Source organism: Ailuropoda melanoleuca, chromosome 11 (assembly GCF_002007445.2).
Source record: "Ailuropoda melanoleuca isolate Jingjing chromosome 11, ASM200744v2, whole genome shotgun sequence".
In the NCBI taxonomy this organism is placed as follows: Eukaryota; Metazoa; Chordata; class Mammalia; order Carnivora; family Ursidae; genus Ailuropoda; species Ailuropoda melanoleuca.
Window position 1 is genome coordinate 55,438,739 of NC_048228.1, and position 18,574 is coordinate 55,457,312.

At 37.8% G+C, this 18,574-nt stretch overlaps 1 protein-coding gene across 13 annotated transcripts in view; it reads right to left on the minus strand.

Annotated features, from left to right (window-relative positions):
• RUFY3 (RUN and FYVE domain containing 3) overlaps window positions 1-18,574 on the minus strand; it is a 76,472-nt gene that overhangs the window by 13,700 nt on the left and 44,198 nt on the right. For 12 of the 13 annotated variants that reach the window (XM_034671721.1, XM_034671716.1, XM_034671718.1 and 9 more), the window contains 11 exons: window positions 15,401-15,574; window positions 14,463-14,580; window positions 13,502-13,603; window positions 11,921-12,044; window positions 10,588-10,649; window positions 9,311-9,376; window positions 7,983-8,052; window positions 5,199-5,291; window positions 3,726-3,809; window positions 1,486-1,653; window positions 498-595 (listed from right to left, as the gene is read on the minus strand). In XM_034671721.1, coding sequence (XP_034527612.1) covers window positions 498-595; window positions 1,486-1,653; window positions 3,726-3,809; window positions 5,199-5,291; window positions 7,983-8,052; window positions 9,311-9,376; window positions 10,588-10,649; window positions 11,921-12,044; window positions 13,502-13,603; window positions 14,463-14,580; window positions 15,401-15,560 — 1,145 coding nt within the window. In that variant the 5' untranslated portion in view covers window positions 15,561-15,574. Of the gene's footprint in view, window positions 1-493; window positions 596-1,485; window positions 1,654-3,725; window positions 3,810-5,198; window positions 5,292-7,982; window positions 8,053-9,310; window positions 9,377-10,587; window positions 10,650-11,920; window positions 12,045-13,501; window positions 13,604-14,462; window positions 14,581-15,400; window positions 15,575-18,574 lie in introns of those variants that run through there. The other variant, XM_034671725.1, reaches the window with a different exon arrangement.

An 18,574-nucleotide genomic window follows, 5' to 3' on the forward strand; every position in this document is an offset into this window, starting at 1 on the left:
AGTCGATTAAGCGTCTGCCTTATGCTCAGGTCATGATCTCAGGGTACTGGGATCCAGTCCTGCATCGGGCTCCTTGCTCTGCGGGGAGCCTGCTTCTCCTCTGCCTGCCTCCCACCCCCCCACCCCCGCCATGCATGCACGGGCGCGCACTCTTTCTCTCTTTCGCAAAAATAAATAAATAAGTAAAACCTTTAAAAATTTGTTTTAAAAAAGTGCTTTCATCCTTGTAGGTCTCCCTCCTTCAACATGTCACTGAAATGGGATTATGTAAAAGGATTACCATTCTGCTGTTCAAAACAGTCACGAGAGGCTGAGGTTTCTTAAAAATGTTTTCAGTGACATCTTAGAGAAACACAAAATTTAACTGGCTTTCTACCAGCATGTCTGGTGTTAAGTTGGGAGAATTTCATACACTTTTTTTGCCAAATGCATAGCACATTCTCTTCCCGTCGAGCACTGAAAGCCCAAGATGTTTCACTCAAAAATAGCACTTTTACCTTTGTTCGAGCTGTTTGATGGTAGCAGCCATCTGATTAGTCTTCTCTTCCAAACGACTGTTTAGTTCACTTTTCTGTTTTACTCCTAAGTCTGAACTCTGTTATGGAAAAGAAGTATGAGAGATACACACAGAACACAAAATCCTGAAATAAATCACACATGCTTTTGAACCTAATGGTAAGTGGGAAACAGAGAAATGGAAATGCTCATATATTTGTATACCAGTTAATTCCCAAATGGAGAAAAAACAAAAAGCAACGTTTAAAATCAGTCTTGCTGTATGCAACTCTGTCATAGAAATGAACATCACAAGGTTTGTCAATTTGTCGTATTTCAGTGTAAGAACTAATGGCATATTGCTCAGCAAAACAAGTCAGTCAGAGAAAGACAAGTACCACATGAGTTTGCTCATATGTGGAATTTAAGGGAAAAAAAAGATGAACATAGGGGAAGGGAAGGAAACATAAAATAAGGCGAAATCAGAGAGGGAAACAAACCATAAGAGATTTAACTCTAGAAAACAAACTGAGGTGGGGGATGGGGTAACTGGGTGATGGGCATTAAAGAGGGCATGTGATGGAATGAGCACCCGGTGTTGTATGCAACTGATGAGTCACTAAAGTGTACCCCTGAAAATAATACTACACCATACGTTAAAAATCAAATTTAAATAAGGAATGAAGGGGAAAAAAAGCTAATGGAATATATAATTCAGGTGGCAGGTTAGCTGGAGTGTAGAAATTATCTCATAGGATAAAAAAGACCTCTTTCCCCACTACAATTTGAAAAGCAGCCATGGCTTTCCAGACCAGCAACACAGGATCCTACGACGGTCTGATTCCTAAAGTGGTTTATTGGCAGCCAGCCTCAAAATGAGATGTGACTCCTCCCTCTTGTATGTCAAATGTGATTCTAGAGAATAAGAGGGGCACAGGGAACCCTGGGAGTTTAGAGAGCCAGTGAGCGTATTCCTCTTACTTGCCCTACCTGCAGCTTAAAGGCAAGTTCATGCTTGAGAGCCCTGAGATCATCGAGCTGCTGTCGCAGAGACACCAGGGCGTCCTGCTTCTCACAGACATCCTTCTCCAGCATCTTCATAGCCAGTTCCATCTCCTGTCTCATGCTGATCTGGATCTCCAGTTCTTTTTCAACATCCTGCCCCCAACAGGTAAATAAATTGCTTATTCTCTCTTTCCTCAACGAAGTACAAACTATGAAATTCCACGGGAAAAGTTGTAAATTCCAACACTCTCAGGTCTGAATATTTGGGAAAATAGCTACAAGCTACCATTCAATGCAGAGATATTAACAACAAGAATAATAATTGGGATAATTATAAAAACATTTACTCAGTAATTTATAAATCCAAAAAACTTGGTAGGCCAAAGATAGCGCTATTTAATATGCCTAAAATATATACATACTCGAGGTACTTCATTATAATGAGAAAACTGGTGTCATGTCCCATTATAGAAATTATATAAAGTGCTACTGTAGCCAGCATAAAATGAAGCACTTGTAGTTCTCTTCAATCCGGATATTGTTGACATAGTCAAGAGCCCAAGGAACCCAAAAGGTACTTTGGGTTCCCAGGGTAAACATCTCAATAAGTGGGAATGATCGATATGGTTAACTGAATTTTTATATTCACTTAACACGAAACCCGTGTTTGGTTCAGCCATTATTACTGAAACATGGTTTCGATGATCAAAGATACAAGACCTGAGGCTCTTCTGCATCCACGCTGTTCACTGCTCCCCGGGGCATATCTAAATATCTAAGAACTACTTGCTTGGTTTCTTTCCTCTTTGAACAAACATGTATCTTTCTGTGACAAAAGGATGTGGAAAATTTTGTGCCAGATTTTTAAGTCACATGTGGCACTGACTGAGGTGCTCCTCTGTGCACAGTTAGTGTGATTAAATCAGACTGCTTCTGAAAATGCTGACATATATTATTTCTAAGATTTTCCTTATAGAAAGTATTTTGAGATCTAATCCATATACTCATAGAAGGAAAATGATAATTATTTCAAGGATGTTAAAATTATATTGCTGTTTTCTCAGAACATTTGAAATTCTATTCTCTACACTGTTAGGTGGTGATAATTTTTAGTACAAACCAGATCACCTTTATTTTCAGGCTTCTCCCCCTATTTTCAGAGGCACTATGGTGAGGGGAGATCCTTTTGTTTGTCCTATCATCAAAATTGCAGAAGGAGTTAATTTACCAATACCAGGGATGTATCAATATACTAATACCTGGATAAAATCTATTACGGGAGTATTCATTATTATGCATTTATACATACACACATATATCCTCCAAGGAGACATACCGAAATCTTTGCAGGAGTGAGGACTGAGGTAGGAGTGGGGATCATAAAGTTTAAAAGAGTAGGTTCCATATATCTAATCTTCTTATAACAAAGTATAAAAGCAAAAAAAAAAAAAAAAAAAAAAAAAAAAATTGGNAAATCCTGTTGGCTGTTGAGAATACTCAGAAAATGGACTGGGAAAGCATTATAGGGAATACGGGTTAAAAAGAGGGAGAAACATACACCTGAAACTAATGCAACACTGTGTGTGAACTACACTCAAAAAAATTAATAATAAAAAAAAAAGAGAAGTCATAGAAACAACTGAAGTATCATTGCAAGAGTTACAAAAGACCTCTGCATGAACAGCATTCTCTTTAGCAAATACTATGATATGGAAAAATCCACCCTAAGACTTAGCTAGGAGGGCTTCCTCGATATCATTTTAGTTGAATCAGATAATTAAAAATTTTCTACAGTTTTCCAATATGCAAAATCCACTGTATTCATCAATAAGCAGCTAGCCTTTCCTACAAAAGAAGGTAATGTCCTTGATAGAATGTTGAACACTACATCTGAAACTAATGATGTACTACATGTTGGCTAACTGAATTTAAATAAAAAAACGAAAAAAGAGTTTTATATGAAAATAATGTCCAGTAAGGTAAAAAATCAACCATATGAAAATCAACCATATGAAAAAACCATATGAAAACCATATGAAAATCTAATTATATTCATAATAAATACAGTCAAAATTAAAAAAAGAGTGAGAAACAGTTTTTTAGGAGCTACAAAAATTTGCTGGCCCACTACTAATGTTCCTGGGCCTGGTCCGTAAGATCAAACCTCTGAGTGGGCCTTTGTGTTTGATCGGTTGCTGAACTACTAGAACTTAAGTGAAGTTTACCAGTCGCAGCTGTGTCTCCTCCTTTAAGTGCTTTCTGGCTTCACTCAGTGCTTGCCCTTCTGCAGTTTTGTCCTGCTTAGGACCCTTGAAAAGATAAATAAAATAGTACATATATTTAAGGATTTAAAAAAATAGAGTTAGCTGACAGTAGCACTGCTGCTTAGTAAAGGAAAATGATTATACTTTATATTAAATAGGTATAATAATGAATAAAGACAACAAAGAAATTGAAGCAGCTTAGTAAATAAAAATTCTCAGCAGAACTGGGTTTTCTTGCCATCTTGTTTAAAGTCTTAAGATAGGTTACCAAATCAAGTGCAAAAAGTCTTAAAAGTCAGCCTCTAAAAACAAAGTGGTATTCACTATAAAATGTGAATTGCGCCAAAGGTTCAAATGGTAATTTATTCCTTCTCCAGAGATCTCACATTTGGAGTCTCCAACCATCCAGACAGATCATAGCTAAATATAAGCAGGTCATCAGAAAATTCTTCCGAGCAGTCACAGTTGTTTTCACAACGTCCCCACATTAAAGTCAAACCCACTACTCACAGAGAACTCCTCTAGTCCCTACTCACAGCCTGGCTGCTTCCTCTTTCGGAACAGTTTTAATAATTATAGATATTTGGATTCCTAGGTCACAGAAGGCTAGAAGCATGCAGATGAAAGGGCGTGGGGAGATACTAGTACCAACAGCAGTGAGAAGCAAGAGACGCCAGGGAGATCATAAAAGCAGAGAAAAGCACCCGGAGCAATCTGGAAACGTTTAAGTACAGGTGCTGGAAGCTCTAGCAATTCCAACAGCCCCCAAAGCAGTGTCAGGATAAGTCAGCATGGAATTGCTGATGCTGAGAAATAACGATCTTCCATCATCATAAACGACTAAATGTGTTAAATTCTATCCTCTACCTGAGACTGCTTAGGATTGTGCGGTACATAAAAAGTTTGCAAAAAATCCATGTAGACATATATCAAAAGTTTGATCCTTTAAGGGATTAAGTTATCTAGAAAACTCCTTTACATGGTATCTCCCAGTGGTCCCAAATAAACACTTCTTATAAAGTAGTAACACAGCTGAAAACAATGGTATATTTAACGTAATAAATATAACACTTAAATATAGTACAACTCATGAGCACATAACAAGACACTGAATTAGACCAGCTCTTGAAATTTCTCAACAGACAGGGGTGGCGGTGAAGCCAAGGAGCATCTGTAGGAGGAACCTCACGCCCACGTAAGCTCCGTCATTGCCCATTCTGCACGGAGTCTTGGTAAAAACAGTGTGCTTGGTATGTGCAAGTGCTTGCTCCCTCCAACAGTCCTCCAGAGTAGAGGCCCCTCCCCCTGCTCACACCTTAACACGCTCTCTAGCCATAATCAAACACTAAGGATGTGCTGCATGGTGACTAACATAATATAATAAAAATTATTATTAAAAAAAAAGGAATATTCTATAAATCCAGAAAGGTTAACCTTCCGATTGGATTCCAATATGTAGGAGCTTTCTTCTTTAACTCGTTCCATTTCTTCTTGTAAGGTAATAATCCTGTTGTTTGCAACTGCAAGCTGTTGAAAAAAAATTTTAAGTTTTTTTGAATCTTTTTTTTTTTTTAACACAGGATAAGATAATTCATGATCTGCTAGGACATATTTTTCAGGCTTGAATATTCTTAGAAGGAAAGAAGGTTATCTATAACCGCATAAAAATGTTCTTATGGTATGGGAAATCAGGAGAAGCATTTTTAAACTAGGTTAGATAAAAACAAAAACCATCTCCTATTGCTGCTTTTTGTGTAAACTCCTTTTCAGTACCAAAATGTTAACTTAAGGTTGTTTACCTCAAGCGTGTTCGCATGGGCAACTTATAGTTATACCTATTTCTAAAATGTTTAATAAAGAGGTCACGTCATGCCTTGGGCACTCATAAACCCTACATTAGACCTTTGACAGATGATTTTTAAGAGTAAAGAAATGGAACTTCAAAGTTCTCACTCTAAAAGATGCCAGTAAGTATTGAAGAGATTTGTCATTTCAGCGCCTGAAAAGGTAAGGTAGTATTATCAGCAGATTGCTCAGGGGGGACGTCTGTATCCACATTCCACAGGAGGGAAAGGTAAAGTGGAAACACGCTTTCCTCTTCCGCACCTGCTAACCTTGATTCTGCACCGAGAATGTGGAAGAGCCTGAATGAACGCAGGAAAGGCACTCAGGCTCCTCTCGGCCGGGCTAGTGTCCCTTTACACGATCTCTTCACTAGCGGTGGCACAGGTTCTGCCTGGTTCCTGTTCTAGTGTGTGAGTACTGAGGAGCCAGGGCTCAGGCGTGCTTTCTAGAGGCCAGTCTGGAAACCCATACATCCCTCTCTGCTCTGCGGGCCTAACAATGCATAAAAAAGTTAACTTTGGACAAGTGGGCCTGCTTTCTAGGTCCAGAGACATCCTCAAACAGGCTCTCCCAAGACCTTAACATCAGAGAAAGTATTAGGAAACTATGGCTGTACATCCAAGTGGGCCTTCTAATTCACCTTTACCAATAATAAAGTGGATGTTTATGTATCTTCATCTGTTTAATTCTTCTCATTTTATCACATGGGCTCAGAATTCAGAAAGGAAAAAAGGGCATTTGGTTTTTGTTTTTTCCTGGCCCTCTTAAATCCAAAATATATGGAAATGGGAAAAGACAGAACTGGTTTGTCTTATCTGTTCTTTATAAAGCCTACACGCAAGGCTTACCTATCTCTAAAAATTCAAAGTTTTAAGAAAATAAATGTTACTGGCAAAATAAGTACATGAATGAATATATTAATATCTAGGTCAGGAGGACAAGAGTTGTGACTGAGGGAATGAAATTAATGACCATATTTACTGGCTGCTTATAGTGTGTCGGCACACTGGCCTAGGTCTTTCAAGTATTATCATTTAATTCCCACAAAAACTTAAGTATTATTTTATCATTCCCATTTTACAGAGAAGAGGACCAAGAAATAGAGGCCTAAGTTATCGGCCAGGATTAAAAGTTAGCAAGTGCCAGAGCCGGGACATGAACGCAGGCAGCCGAGCTCTAGAGGCCATGCGTCATGGCGGTGCCACACGGCCTCAACAGAGTAGCAGCCGACTCACAGCACAGCATTTCTAGTCAGAGTATTCCAAAAGCTTTGTAGGGTAAGTTCTAAGGAGCATTTCCATTCAGTTCTAATACACTTTAAGAATCCACATCCAAAAGTGAAGCCTACAGAGCTGGGTAATAAGGAAGGTGTTTTAAAGTTATAACAAAATGTTCTGAAGAAAACTGTTAAAGGCATCTTCCTGACTAGTGCTTGAACTTGGTTTTATTTAAACCAAATGTATGCCACGGTACATAAGAGGACAGTTAATAATAAGAAATAGATTAAGGTATAGGTAGAATAAACAAAGTCTTTGCCACCTGGAAAATTTTATTTAAGATTTTTCAGAGAAACATATAATGCTATTGAAGAAAAAAATACGTAGCTTAGCCACGGACAAATAAAAAAAAATTCTTTACTAAACAGAAGCAAAACACGAGGTAATTTTTTGTTCTTATTTTGGGGACTTTCCTAAGGGTTTTCACGTATAGATTCTACTGTGATCTTCAGAGTAACTATAAGGCTGAAAAGAGCACAGCAGGCAGGGAACCGGGCCTCTTGGAGGTCAAGTGACTTACTTGCTCAGAAGCACATGACTTGTAAGCAGCATGACACGCAGGCAGGGATTGCTGGCCTACCGACAAATGTTCTTTAAATTATCTACCCTACCACCCCAAGGAGAAAATAAGGCCCATGAGGTGGGAGCTTGCCAATCTGGCACACATAAATCAATGCACACAGAGACCTTTGTCTAGCTCCAGCACATAAGCAGTACCCACATGTCTGCCGAATGAACAGGTGATGAGTATCAAGCTATATGATACCACTAATAGATATTACTATTATTTTTGTTTTAAAGATTTTATTTATTCATTTGAAAGGTACAGAGACAGAGAGAGCACAAGCAGGGGTAGAGGCAGAGGCAGAGGGAGAAGCAGACACCCCACTGAGCTGGGAGCCTGACGTGGGGCTCGATCCCAGGACCTGGAGATCATGACCTGAGCTTAAGGCAGATGTTTAAGCATCTGAACCACCCAGGCGCCCCTTTTTTACTTTTTTTTTTTAAGATTTTATTTATTCATTTGAAAGGGAGAGAAACAACCACTAATGCACATTATTAAACTATGTCATCAAAGAATTTCCAAAACACTTACCTCCTCTGTCAGTTTAGTGTTGGATTTTTCTAATGCATCCACTTTTGCCTGAAGGTTGTTTACCGTAGCACTATAAAGAAGAAAAAACACAATGGTTTCCCTTGAAAAATAGAACAACAACCTGTACTACCCATGTAAACATCCATCACGAGTATCATTCATTGTCTAATGTCCACAATTCATGGTGGACTTGTAGGCTCTAAGACAGTTCACCAGTGGCTGTGGGTCTTACCTGTTGTACCCCTGGCACTGAAGTCTGTATTTAATAAGCACTCATTGGATGAAATAAAAGAGCTGATGCACTGCACCGTCAACTTTCAAGTTTACTTATACGTAATAATCAGCTACTTGAATTAAGTGCTTGCCATACACCAAGCGCTTTTCTAAATTATTTTATTTGCATTATTTCATTTACTCCTTTCAACAACCCTATGCAACAGGTATCCAAATACAGATAAAGAAACTGAGGCATGAAAAGAGTCAGTAACTGTCATGTTTCTATTTCACTATCAAATGTAAGCGTACTGTTGCTTGACTAACATCTCCATAATTCACTGTAGTCATTATTAGTTCTTGGTCCCCAGAGAAAATATACTTAAATTGTTCTTGAATTTTCTAGCTGAAACCAAGACTACTCAAAATTTATACTGATACTGGTATAATCATATTAAAGGTTTTACTTAAATTATCTTTATAAGAGAATTATAAAAAAATAATAGTTAATGGATGTATTAATTTTTCTGAATTATTTGACAGTCTTTAGCATAACAAGAACATCAATGTACTTGAGAATACCAACAGACTATTTCATGTTCTGGACAATTCTGAAAAATAGTGAGTATTTGGTAAATTAATGGTACTGATGGTGAACAGAAGGTAAGTTAATATTGTCAATTCAATGTATAAATGAAAAATGCAAGGGACCAACATGATACAACTAATCTAAAAGTCCTAAGGCAATGAGTGGTTTGCTCACGATTGGTCTTGAAATATGTGGTTGGTCTTGAAATATGTGGTTGGATCTAATGAACCAAGAGGGCTGCCACTTTCAACTGCGTATGTCACATGTTTAAGAATTCTTAACTGAATATACTTATTTAATTACTAGAGGTATAATTACATACTAATTTTATACCGCCTTTCACTAACGGTCACCAAAACAGTTAAATGACATTTAATTTAGTGCCTAGCTCAGCGCCTGGCAAGCAGGAATTCTATGTATTTTTGTTGAGTATTGCCTGAATTTATCCTCATGGCTCATCAGTTTACTCTTCCTTTCCTTCACAATAAAATCCCCAGGAAAATAAAAGTATTTATTCATTCTTTACTTTAGATGTCTGTTGAGTTCTTCTACATAGTTCTTCTGATCCAGAATTGCAGTAATCTGGCCATCTCTGGGGTGGGCGGGGAGAGTTGGGGGAGAAAAATAGAAATGAAATAGGTAACGTTAAAAGTACCAAGATCCCCTCTTCCCCAATCTTTTCATATACCACAGAAAGGAAAACCGTAGCACAGATACACTGAACCAAAAGACAGACCTGATGTATAATGCCTCCAACAAGAAAGACTAGATACTTAAAAATGAAACAAAAAATTCCCCACTTAAAAAGCCTTTGTTATAGCTTACATACCTTAATAATTTAGGTTATAGGTATAACATTACATTCTATCAGAGGCATTTAAAAAAGAAACATTTTCTTCTCACAATTGATAGCCTCTTTAGCTTTGCCAGTACTACTTATAGCAACAATTTTCCATTTATCACAGGCATTGAATTAAACTGATTTTTGGTATAATAATATTCCCAAAGGCTGTATTTTTGCCTTTCAATGTTAATTTTATTTCAAAGTGAATGGTATAAAAAGCTTTCATAAAGATCAAGTGTTTATTGTTGCTTGAGAAAACAAAGAGTGGAAACAGGAGGTTCACTTGTGGAACCAACTAATTTGTAACAGGCAAGTTAAAAAGCCAGACTTCAATTAAAGTCAAATCAAGGCCACATACCTCTACCACTACACTTCAAGAACAAATGATACAATCTTGGCTCAATGTCAAGTTAAGAACTTCAGATTAATTGTGCTTTCCACTGCTAAATTTATAAATGGTATTAGGTAGTATACTTCTGATGTCTAATTTCTGAGGACCATATGGATATTTTAAAAGCTTTTTTGAAATGATTTTAGACTTACAAGAGTTGAAACAGTAATGCAGAGTTTCCATATACTCCTCACTCTGTTACCCCTAATGTCAACATTACACATAAATCCATAATGCATGTTTCATATTTCACATTTTAAGAAAACCAAGAAGGCAATCCTCCTGATCAAGAAGACCATGTTTTCAAACACCACCTGAAGAGATGGAGCAGTAATTCCTTTATAAACCCCTTTATTTTATTAGCCCCTGAACCACACAGTAGGAAAATCACTTAACTAAAACCTCTTTTAGGGTTTAGCAGGTACAAGAGTCAGCTCTTTTTGACAAGACTCTATTAAAACTCTATCATCAGAAATTCTTTCAGCAAATCTGTCAAAGCACTACTGTTGTAAACCTTAGATGCTATCAAAGAACATTAAAGAAAAAAGAAAATCTTCTCTGTACGTACCCTTCACTACCTTTACTGCTGTTCCCATCCTTGAGATACATTGAAAAATCTATAACTCCAACCTACAGAGAGAATTTTCAGAATTTAATATAAAATTAGATACTTTTTCCAAGGCACAATACAATGTCTCTTTCTGGGTACTCAAAGCAGTAATAAAGTCATGGCCATTATTTAAAACTTTTGATGAAAATGTAATGTTTTACTTTTGTTATAATCAAGAACTTGAAGAGGGGTGAAAGTAAGTAAAGAATTGAGATTAAGGCAATAGGACCAGAAGACCAGGTCACACAAGTCAACACAAGATTGTAAGAAAGTTAACAGAATGCTTACTATAAATTTAAGGTTTAAGTTTCTTTCTCTCTTGTTTCTCTCAAGCATTCTGCTATTGAACCCCTATTCACTTTTAGGAATAACATTTTAAAAATTCTAATTACAAAAAGAATGCACATTTCCTTAAAGAAGTTTCAGAAAATACAGTAAGTAAAAGGAAGCAAAATACCCATAGTCCCAAAGACTCAGCTAGGACCACTGTAACATTTTAGTATTTATTCTTCCAAACTTTCATGGATGCATTATGTCTACATTTTTCAGCACTGCTATTTTATTATTCAACTTATTTCTTTTTAAAAAACCAGGTCAAACTATTCTACTTCTTTTTCCATTTTCTCAGAGTAAAAAGTAACAGATATTTGCTGTAGTATTTCATAGAGAAGGGGTAAGAAAGAGAGTGAAAGTGATAGCTTTATTTACTGAGCAATTAATATATGCCAGGCTCTGTACTAGGTGCATCACACTTACTAACTCTTTTATTCCACACTACAACTATGAAATCAATACAGATACTCTTTTTTTGTCCCCGTATTACAGCTAAGAAATGTGAAGCATCAAGAAACTAACTACAAAATTTATTTAGCTAGAAAATAAAGAAGTAGAATCTGAACATAAACAGTTTGGCTTCGGTCTATATTCATAACCACCACGCCTGTGTATGTATTTTAGCCTGTGTGTGTGTGTGTGTGTGTGTGTGTGTATTTCAGTCTGTACAAAATATTTTATTTTTATTATTTAAATTTTTAAAGTAATTTTATTTTTTGTATAAAGTATTTTAAACAGGGATTACAGTCAAGACAAGAATTTGAAAAACATTCATAATACATAAATGAGTCAAGTTAGAAGGAAAAACAAAGTAATTGTTTATATTCACATCAAAAATGTTTAAAATCCTATTTATGACTAATTTCCCTTAATTTGGATGGTATAATCTGACCCATCCAAATTCTGAGATAACAGAACTCAGAGTGACACACTTGGTAACAAAGCATCTTTTGCGTACCTGAGAGTCCAAGTCTTCTCCTTTCATACAGAAATTGGCATCAATGACATTCAGACCCACCAAGAGACCAGCAATTATGGCTCCTTCTTCTTCCATCATGAGGGCATTGGGTTCATAGAATTCGCTGTAAGAGAAATCCACAGAATACCAATGATAAAACCTCAAGAATCCAATGATATAATCTTGAGACAAGCAGAAAATGCTGGCCTCATAGCTGAATATGGGTACTATGATAATAGTGAAACGTGAAAAAAAAAAAAAGGATGGCTTGGATAATTTGAGATAACAGACACATGAATAGACTCTAGATAATAGCCAAGCTGAAAGAAAAATGATCAGAATGGTATTTTCACTGAACTGATTACTTATGCTTTTCCCACGTATTTGTATTTGAAATGCAAGGAATAATTTTTCAATCTTAAAGCGTCTTTAAAAAATTGGTTCGTTCTTCAAAATTTGCCTCAGAGATCTGATTTATAGGTGGGTGTGTAGTGGTACCACACTGTTATTCTAATTTGCATTTACATGATAGCTAGTGAATGTCTGTATTTATATATATATTTTAATATTTATTTATTTATTTGAGAGGGCGAGAGAGAGAATGTGCACTCTTGAGTGAGGAGAGGGGCAGAGGGAGGGGGAGAGAAATCCTCAAGCTGGCACCTTGCTGAGCATGGAGCCTGAGGCGGAGCTCCACTCCACAACCCTGAGATCATGACCTGAGCCGAATCCACAGTCAGACAACCGACTGAGCCACCCAGATGTCCCTATATATATTTATAAAGTAAGCTCTACACCCAATGTGGGACTGAACTCAGGACTGGGAGATCTAGAGTCACATGATCTACTGACTGAGCCAGCCAGAAGCCCCTCTTTTTTATGTTTACTAGCCATTTTGATTTTCTCTTGTGAAATGCCTGTCCAAATCCTTTACTCATTTTTACATTTACTTGTCTTTTTCTTACCGGACTGAAGGAGTTTTCACATACCCTGAATATGTATCATTTGTTGATTAGATATATTACAAATATCTCCTTTCACTCTATGGGTTGCCTTTTAATCTTGTGTCTTGAATGAAGTTCTTCATTTTAATGTAGACCAATGTGTCCATTTTTTCCTTTAGGGGTAGAGCTTTTTATGTCTTGTTTAAGAAATATTTGTCTACCTTGTATTTTCTTCTACAAATGTTACTGTTCTGTCTATCCCATTTGTATGTATAATCCATCTGGAAATTTTTTTGTGTATGCTGTTTTTAAATTTCATGTTACAAGCCGACTTCCTGTCTTATTGAGTCTGAGTACATGGTAAGGTGTCAAAAGCCTTCCAGTTTCTGGCGAGGGAGGGGGGTTGGTATGTTTTGGCCTGCCCTGTATATATGCCACAGTGATAGACTAAACATATAACTAATATCTATTCTTCAGTATGTGTGTGTGACGTGTGGGGGAAGGTACTAGTTGAACTACATGAAATTGCCAGGAATCAACTGTTTTTGATCTGCAAAAATGGCAAATTTCTATGATTCAACCTCATACGATGTAGACCATAGCAAGAAAAGAACAAAGTTTAACAAGATGTTCATACCTGAGAAGTTCCTTCTTATTGATCAGAGCTTTCATATATTCTGAGAGTTTCTTTTGCATTAATGCCAAACGAAGCCAGGCTCTTCCTCTGCCTACTGGTGTCCTACAGAAACACAGGAACCAAACAACTAAAGGTGGCAGAGCTGGGGGCCATCATGGGACAGATTCACTCACTTTTGCTAATAGTCCCCAGGACAACATGCACACTGAGGTGCTCCTTATAAGTTCCTCCACCTCATTCCTATGTGAGGAATTTTGTGTGGGCTGGTAGGATGAGGGGGCTGGTGGGCCAGGGTGGGGTGCATGTCTGGAACAAGTGCTCTTGTGAAGAATTAATGACGGAAATGAGACTACAATTTGAAGACAATACCTCTAGGAGGCCCAAGTGGAAATGTTCCATCACATTAGCATTGGTAAATCCTCATAAACTTAGTGTGGATCATGTAAGTACCCAAATACCAGTAATGCAGACACAGTCCATTTAGGCATCTATCTGATTAAAGTTAAACCAGTCCAATTTGGAAAGATGGCTACTACTCTTTTTTTATTTCTGAGGCAGGTTTCTGGTGTCTGTTGCTGAGGTTCACTTGACAACTGTTTTAATCTTGGCTCTCAAACTGCACTGAACACATTATTTTTCTTAGTCATGTCTAGCACGCTCCCTCCTTAGATCTAATTTCTTCAGACTTGAACTGATTGCCACAAGTGTTTTAAAAAAATAAGAAAATGTTTGGTCTTTCAATGTGAATACAACCTCTTTAAAATTAATAATAATTATCCCTCACGGGCATACTTCTCTTAATATTCTATATTAGCAGGTCTCTCACAACAGTGCCAATTCATAAATAGAGTAATCTTTTTGGATTGTTATGAAATAAACTATTATGGTCATCATTATCTTTAGTCTTTAAGGAAATAGTTAATAAGAATGTTTTCCTAACAGAATTCAACCTTAAACTTACTTAAGTCCTGGAAGATCTTTAACACTTGCTGTTATCTCTGCAGCTTCTGGAACAAGCTTTTCTACCAATTCTAGAGGGCCCCAGAAGGATTTATTTTGTCCAAGAAAAGTTTTCTTAGCTAAGGTGATAAAAACAAAGCAGTACTTTAATATTCTTTACAACATAAACATGTCCTCAACACACAAACATATACACATCTCTCATCTGTTCAATCCTTTTTCTCAAGGAACTAGACCTAGATTATCAGACAGTTCTAAAACTATTCATGCTTTCAGAACAGGTAACATTTTGTGACAGTCAAAAATCTCCCACTTCCCAAGACTCAGTCCTTCCTCTTTCAGGAAGAACTTATAATTGGCCCTATGATATATAAAACATTTTAAGAGCTGCATGGGATTGGTGAAGAAAACAGTCCAATGGAAAAGAATATGTAATCCAGAAACAGGCTATTAGATACTGGGGAGGGAGGAGGAGAGGAAGCAAGGAGAACAAGACCAGGTCCTGCCCTCAAAAGCTTATGGTTAAGTGAAAGAGCACAAAGGCAAGAGTCCACTGTGTGACCTTGGGCAAATTACCTCCCATTCTAGGCCTGTTTCCACCTGTCAAATAACCCAAGAAAGCAGACCACTACGGAAAATGGAGGGGATGATAGAATTCAAAAGGCAGAGGAGAAGGATATTTTTTGGGGAAAAACAGAAGGGCCATATTGGACAGTAATGTCCGTTCCAGCTCCAGCATTTAGTGATCAGTGTTTTGTAAGCCCCGTGTGCCCTTTAACTCAACCGCAACCCAGTGCCCATATAGAGGGCATTCCAATAGATTGGTATTACTAATTCAAGCCTCTTCCTCCTTAGCGCCATAAAGAACGCTTTTCTTCTTGAGCCTGTATCGCCAGAATACAGCTGCATGCACGTTTGCATCCTGGGGCCATGGCCTACCCTTCAGGCCGTGTTTCAGGCAGTGCTCCATCACCACGAAGAACTGCTGGAGGGGTGCGTAGTCTGAGTCCAGAGTTCTCCCCAGGTTCAGAGCAGATTCAATCAAGCCCTTGATACTCAGCTTGGCCATGTTCATCAGGTTCATGCGTTCGTTAGCCATGAGATAATTAGGGTCTACAGCCAAAGAGGGAGAAGACAGACCATGGTTACTGGAAACAGCACATTTAAAAATTCAGCATGTCAGTGTGTTGACATTAGCATCGAAGGTGCCCAAACAGTGCTGGGTAGGGCTGTTGGTGTCTGGCTAAGAATGGAGAAGACAGGGGCACCAAACTGTATTGTGAGGTTTTGTATTCTCTGCCAAGTATTTGCCGTTAAAAAAAAAAAAATGCCAGTTTCCCTTAGGAATATTCTTGATGCAAAAGTGAAATTAATTACTTTATCAAATTTCAAGCTTTGAGTACAGTCTTAATATTCTCACTACCACCCCTGCCACCACCCTAACTTGGGTGCCCAACATAGCCCACTGTTGCACAACCTTCACACTGGTCTCCGTGATTCCACCTGGCCCTGCCCCCTCATTCTCCACAGTGAAGCACTCTAAAAATTACAGCCAATGTAGAAAAAAAAATACTTAAACTTCGTTCCAAATATACTATTTACATTATTAGTATTACTATTTATTCTAATTAGCATTATTTAAACTAAGCATTATTAAATAAACTAAAAATAATTAACAGTATTAGCTCCCCAATTTTTATGACTCAGCATACAGCGTGATAAACTACTTGAGAAAAGGGACTACATACCACATTTTATCTGACAGACATCGGAACAATTCAGGCACTCGCTACTTTCATCTGCTGGTGCCTAACTCATGCCAGGTACTGGGGGCTGCTTCTGGCCGTTATGATTTCAATCCTTCCTTACATCGGGCTGTGAGACAGCTACCAAGAACACCAACTTACAAGCAGCTTAAGAGCATAAAGCTGGTCCCTGGGCCCAGCCAGTAAGAGACAACAAAGCCAGAGTCTAAACCCTGGCTCTGTGCCTCCAAAACCTATGCTCTGGACCACTATAATCCACTTACAAACGGACCAATGACTCCAAAGAATATTTACCCTCCCTCTTGTTGGCCATTCTTTTACATGACTTTCTTATTTAATTCTTGTGACTATCATTAAGTATGTCCCTTCTATTAGAGTGGCAAAGCAGGTCCATATAGTTTACAGATCCAAGGTCAAACAGTACATAAATGGCAGAATTTGGACCCAGATCTGACATGAAAGCTAATGCATCCTCTCAAACACCCAATGTGTCATATTCTTTAAAAACTGGAAAAGGCCTAGACATCTATGAACTATTTGACCTCTTCTTAGGATGACAAAAAATACTAATCAAATCCATGCTCCCATAATACAAAAAAGCTACAACATAAAACAGAGATTATTTTATTCAAATTGTCCCTAATTTTCTTCATGTAATGTTTTCATTTGTACATGCTTTCACAGTTAAATAAGTAGACTCAAATGCTAAATTCTAAGCTAATTTTTATTAAGTTTATGGACTTGTAGATTTATAATTCCAACTATATAAATCTTGGTCTGTTGTGTTCTCTGAGAGAATACTTTTAGAGAAATACTCTCTTATAAAGTCAGAAGTGATATAGATTGTCATTAATTCTTTCTTGCACAACAAATGTTTTAAGGCCATACCTCAAATGGACTTTATGCTCAGGGCAGGACAACTTGTCAAGACCAGAACAAGCTTACAAGGTGACACTGCAATACACAAAAATCTACCCTCTAAAAAACAGCCACGAAAAACAACTTTATCAGATATTGATTTCCAACTTTGTTACTGGCATTTGTGTGCACTCCAGTGTTTCTAAGACTTATTTATTTGAGAGAGAGAGAGAGAGAGAGAGAGAAAGCGCGAGCGAGCACGAGGAGGGGCAGAGGGAGAGAGAGAATCTTAAGCAGACTCTGCACTGAGCACAGAGCTCAAGGCAGGGCTTCATCTCATGACCCTGAGATCATGACCTGAGCAGAAATTAAGAACTGGATGCTTAACTGACTGCGCCACCCGGGCACCCCGCACTCCAGAGTTTCTAGCCTCCCATAATCACTGGAAGAAAGGAATGGCATAGAGGTGTGTGAGTATGCATGAATGTTTGTGGAGAGCAACTAGACTCTCTATTTAACACCTCCCAACAAACGGCAAGAAAATGTCGTTAGCTGGATTTGAGACTTTGCCAGAAGGGGTGATCGATTTATACTTCTACATTGCCTCATCTCATTCTTCTTATAATCACTAGCAAAATGTTCAAGACATCTGTTTGGGGTCTGGTGAATAAACTACACAGAACAATGAGCTAATGCCTAGGGAAATTAAAGTCCTCATGCGTTGTCCACTATTAGTATGGTGCTATAACCTGTCTGAACTAATCTACATCAAACACAACCCACTCATTCTTTAGAAAATATTGCTCTCAACTTCGGTACTACTGACATTTTGGGCCAGATAATTTTTTTGTGGGGGGCTGTTCTGTGAATTAAGTTTAGCAGCAACCCAGGCCTTTACCCACTAGGTGTCAGTAGCACCCTCCAGTTATGACAACCAACACTGTCTCCAGATATTGCCAAATGCCTGTCCCCTGGGAGACAAAATCGGGCTCCCTCCCCATTGAGAACTACTAGTCTATAACAAATAAAAGAAGATCAAACACAAATCAGGGCAATTTGACAATTGGGCAAAAAAGCTCAAAAGAATTTACTGCTCATTATTACTTAATGCAAAAACTAAAATGATTATTAATGCTTGTTATCATAATTTTTTTTGTTGAATAGTATTCAAGAGTATGGGCATTACAAATAATTTTAATTACTTTTTCTAGTTATTGCTAAAGCAAACTACTGAAAATAGTATTTAAAATTATTTCTTTTTTCTGGGGCGCCTGGGTGGCACACTCGTTAAGCGTCTGCCTTCGGCTCAGGGCATGATCCCAGCGTTCTGGGATCGAGCCCCACATCAGGCTCTTCCACTGGGAACCTGCTTCTTTCTCTCCCACTCCCCCTGCTTGTGTTCCCTCTCTCGCTGGTTGTCTCTGTCAAATAAATAAATAAAATCTTTAAAAAAAATTATTTCTTTTTTCCATTTTGTAAGGTTGGCTAC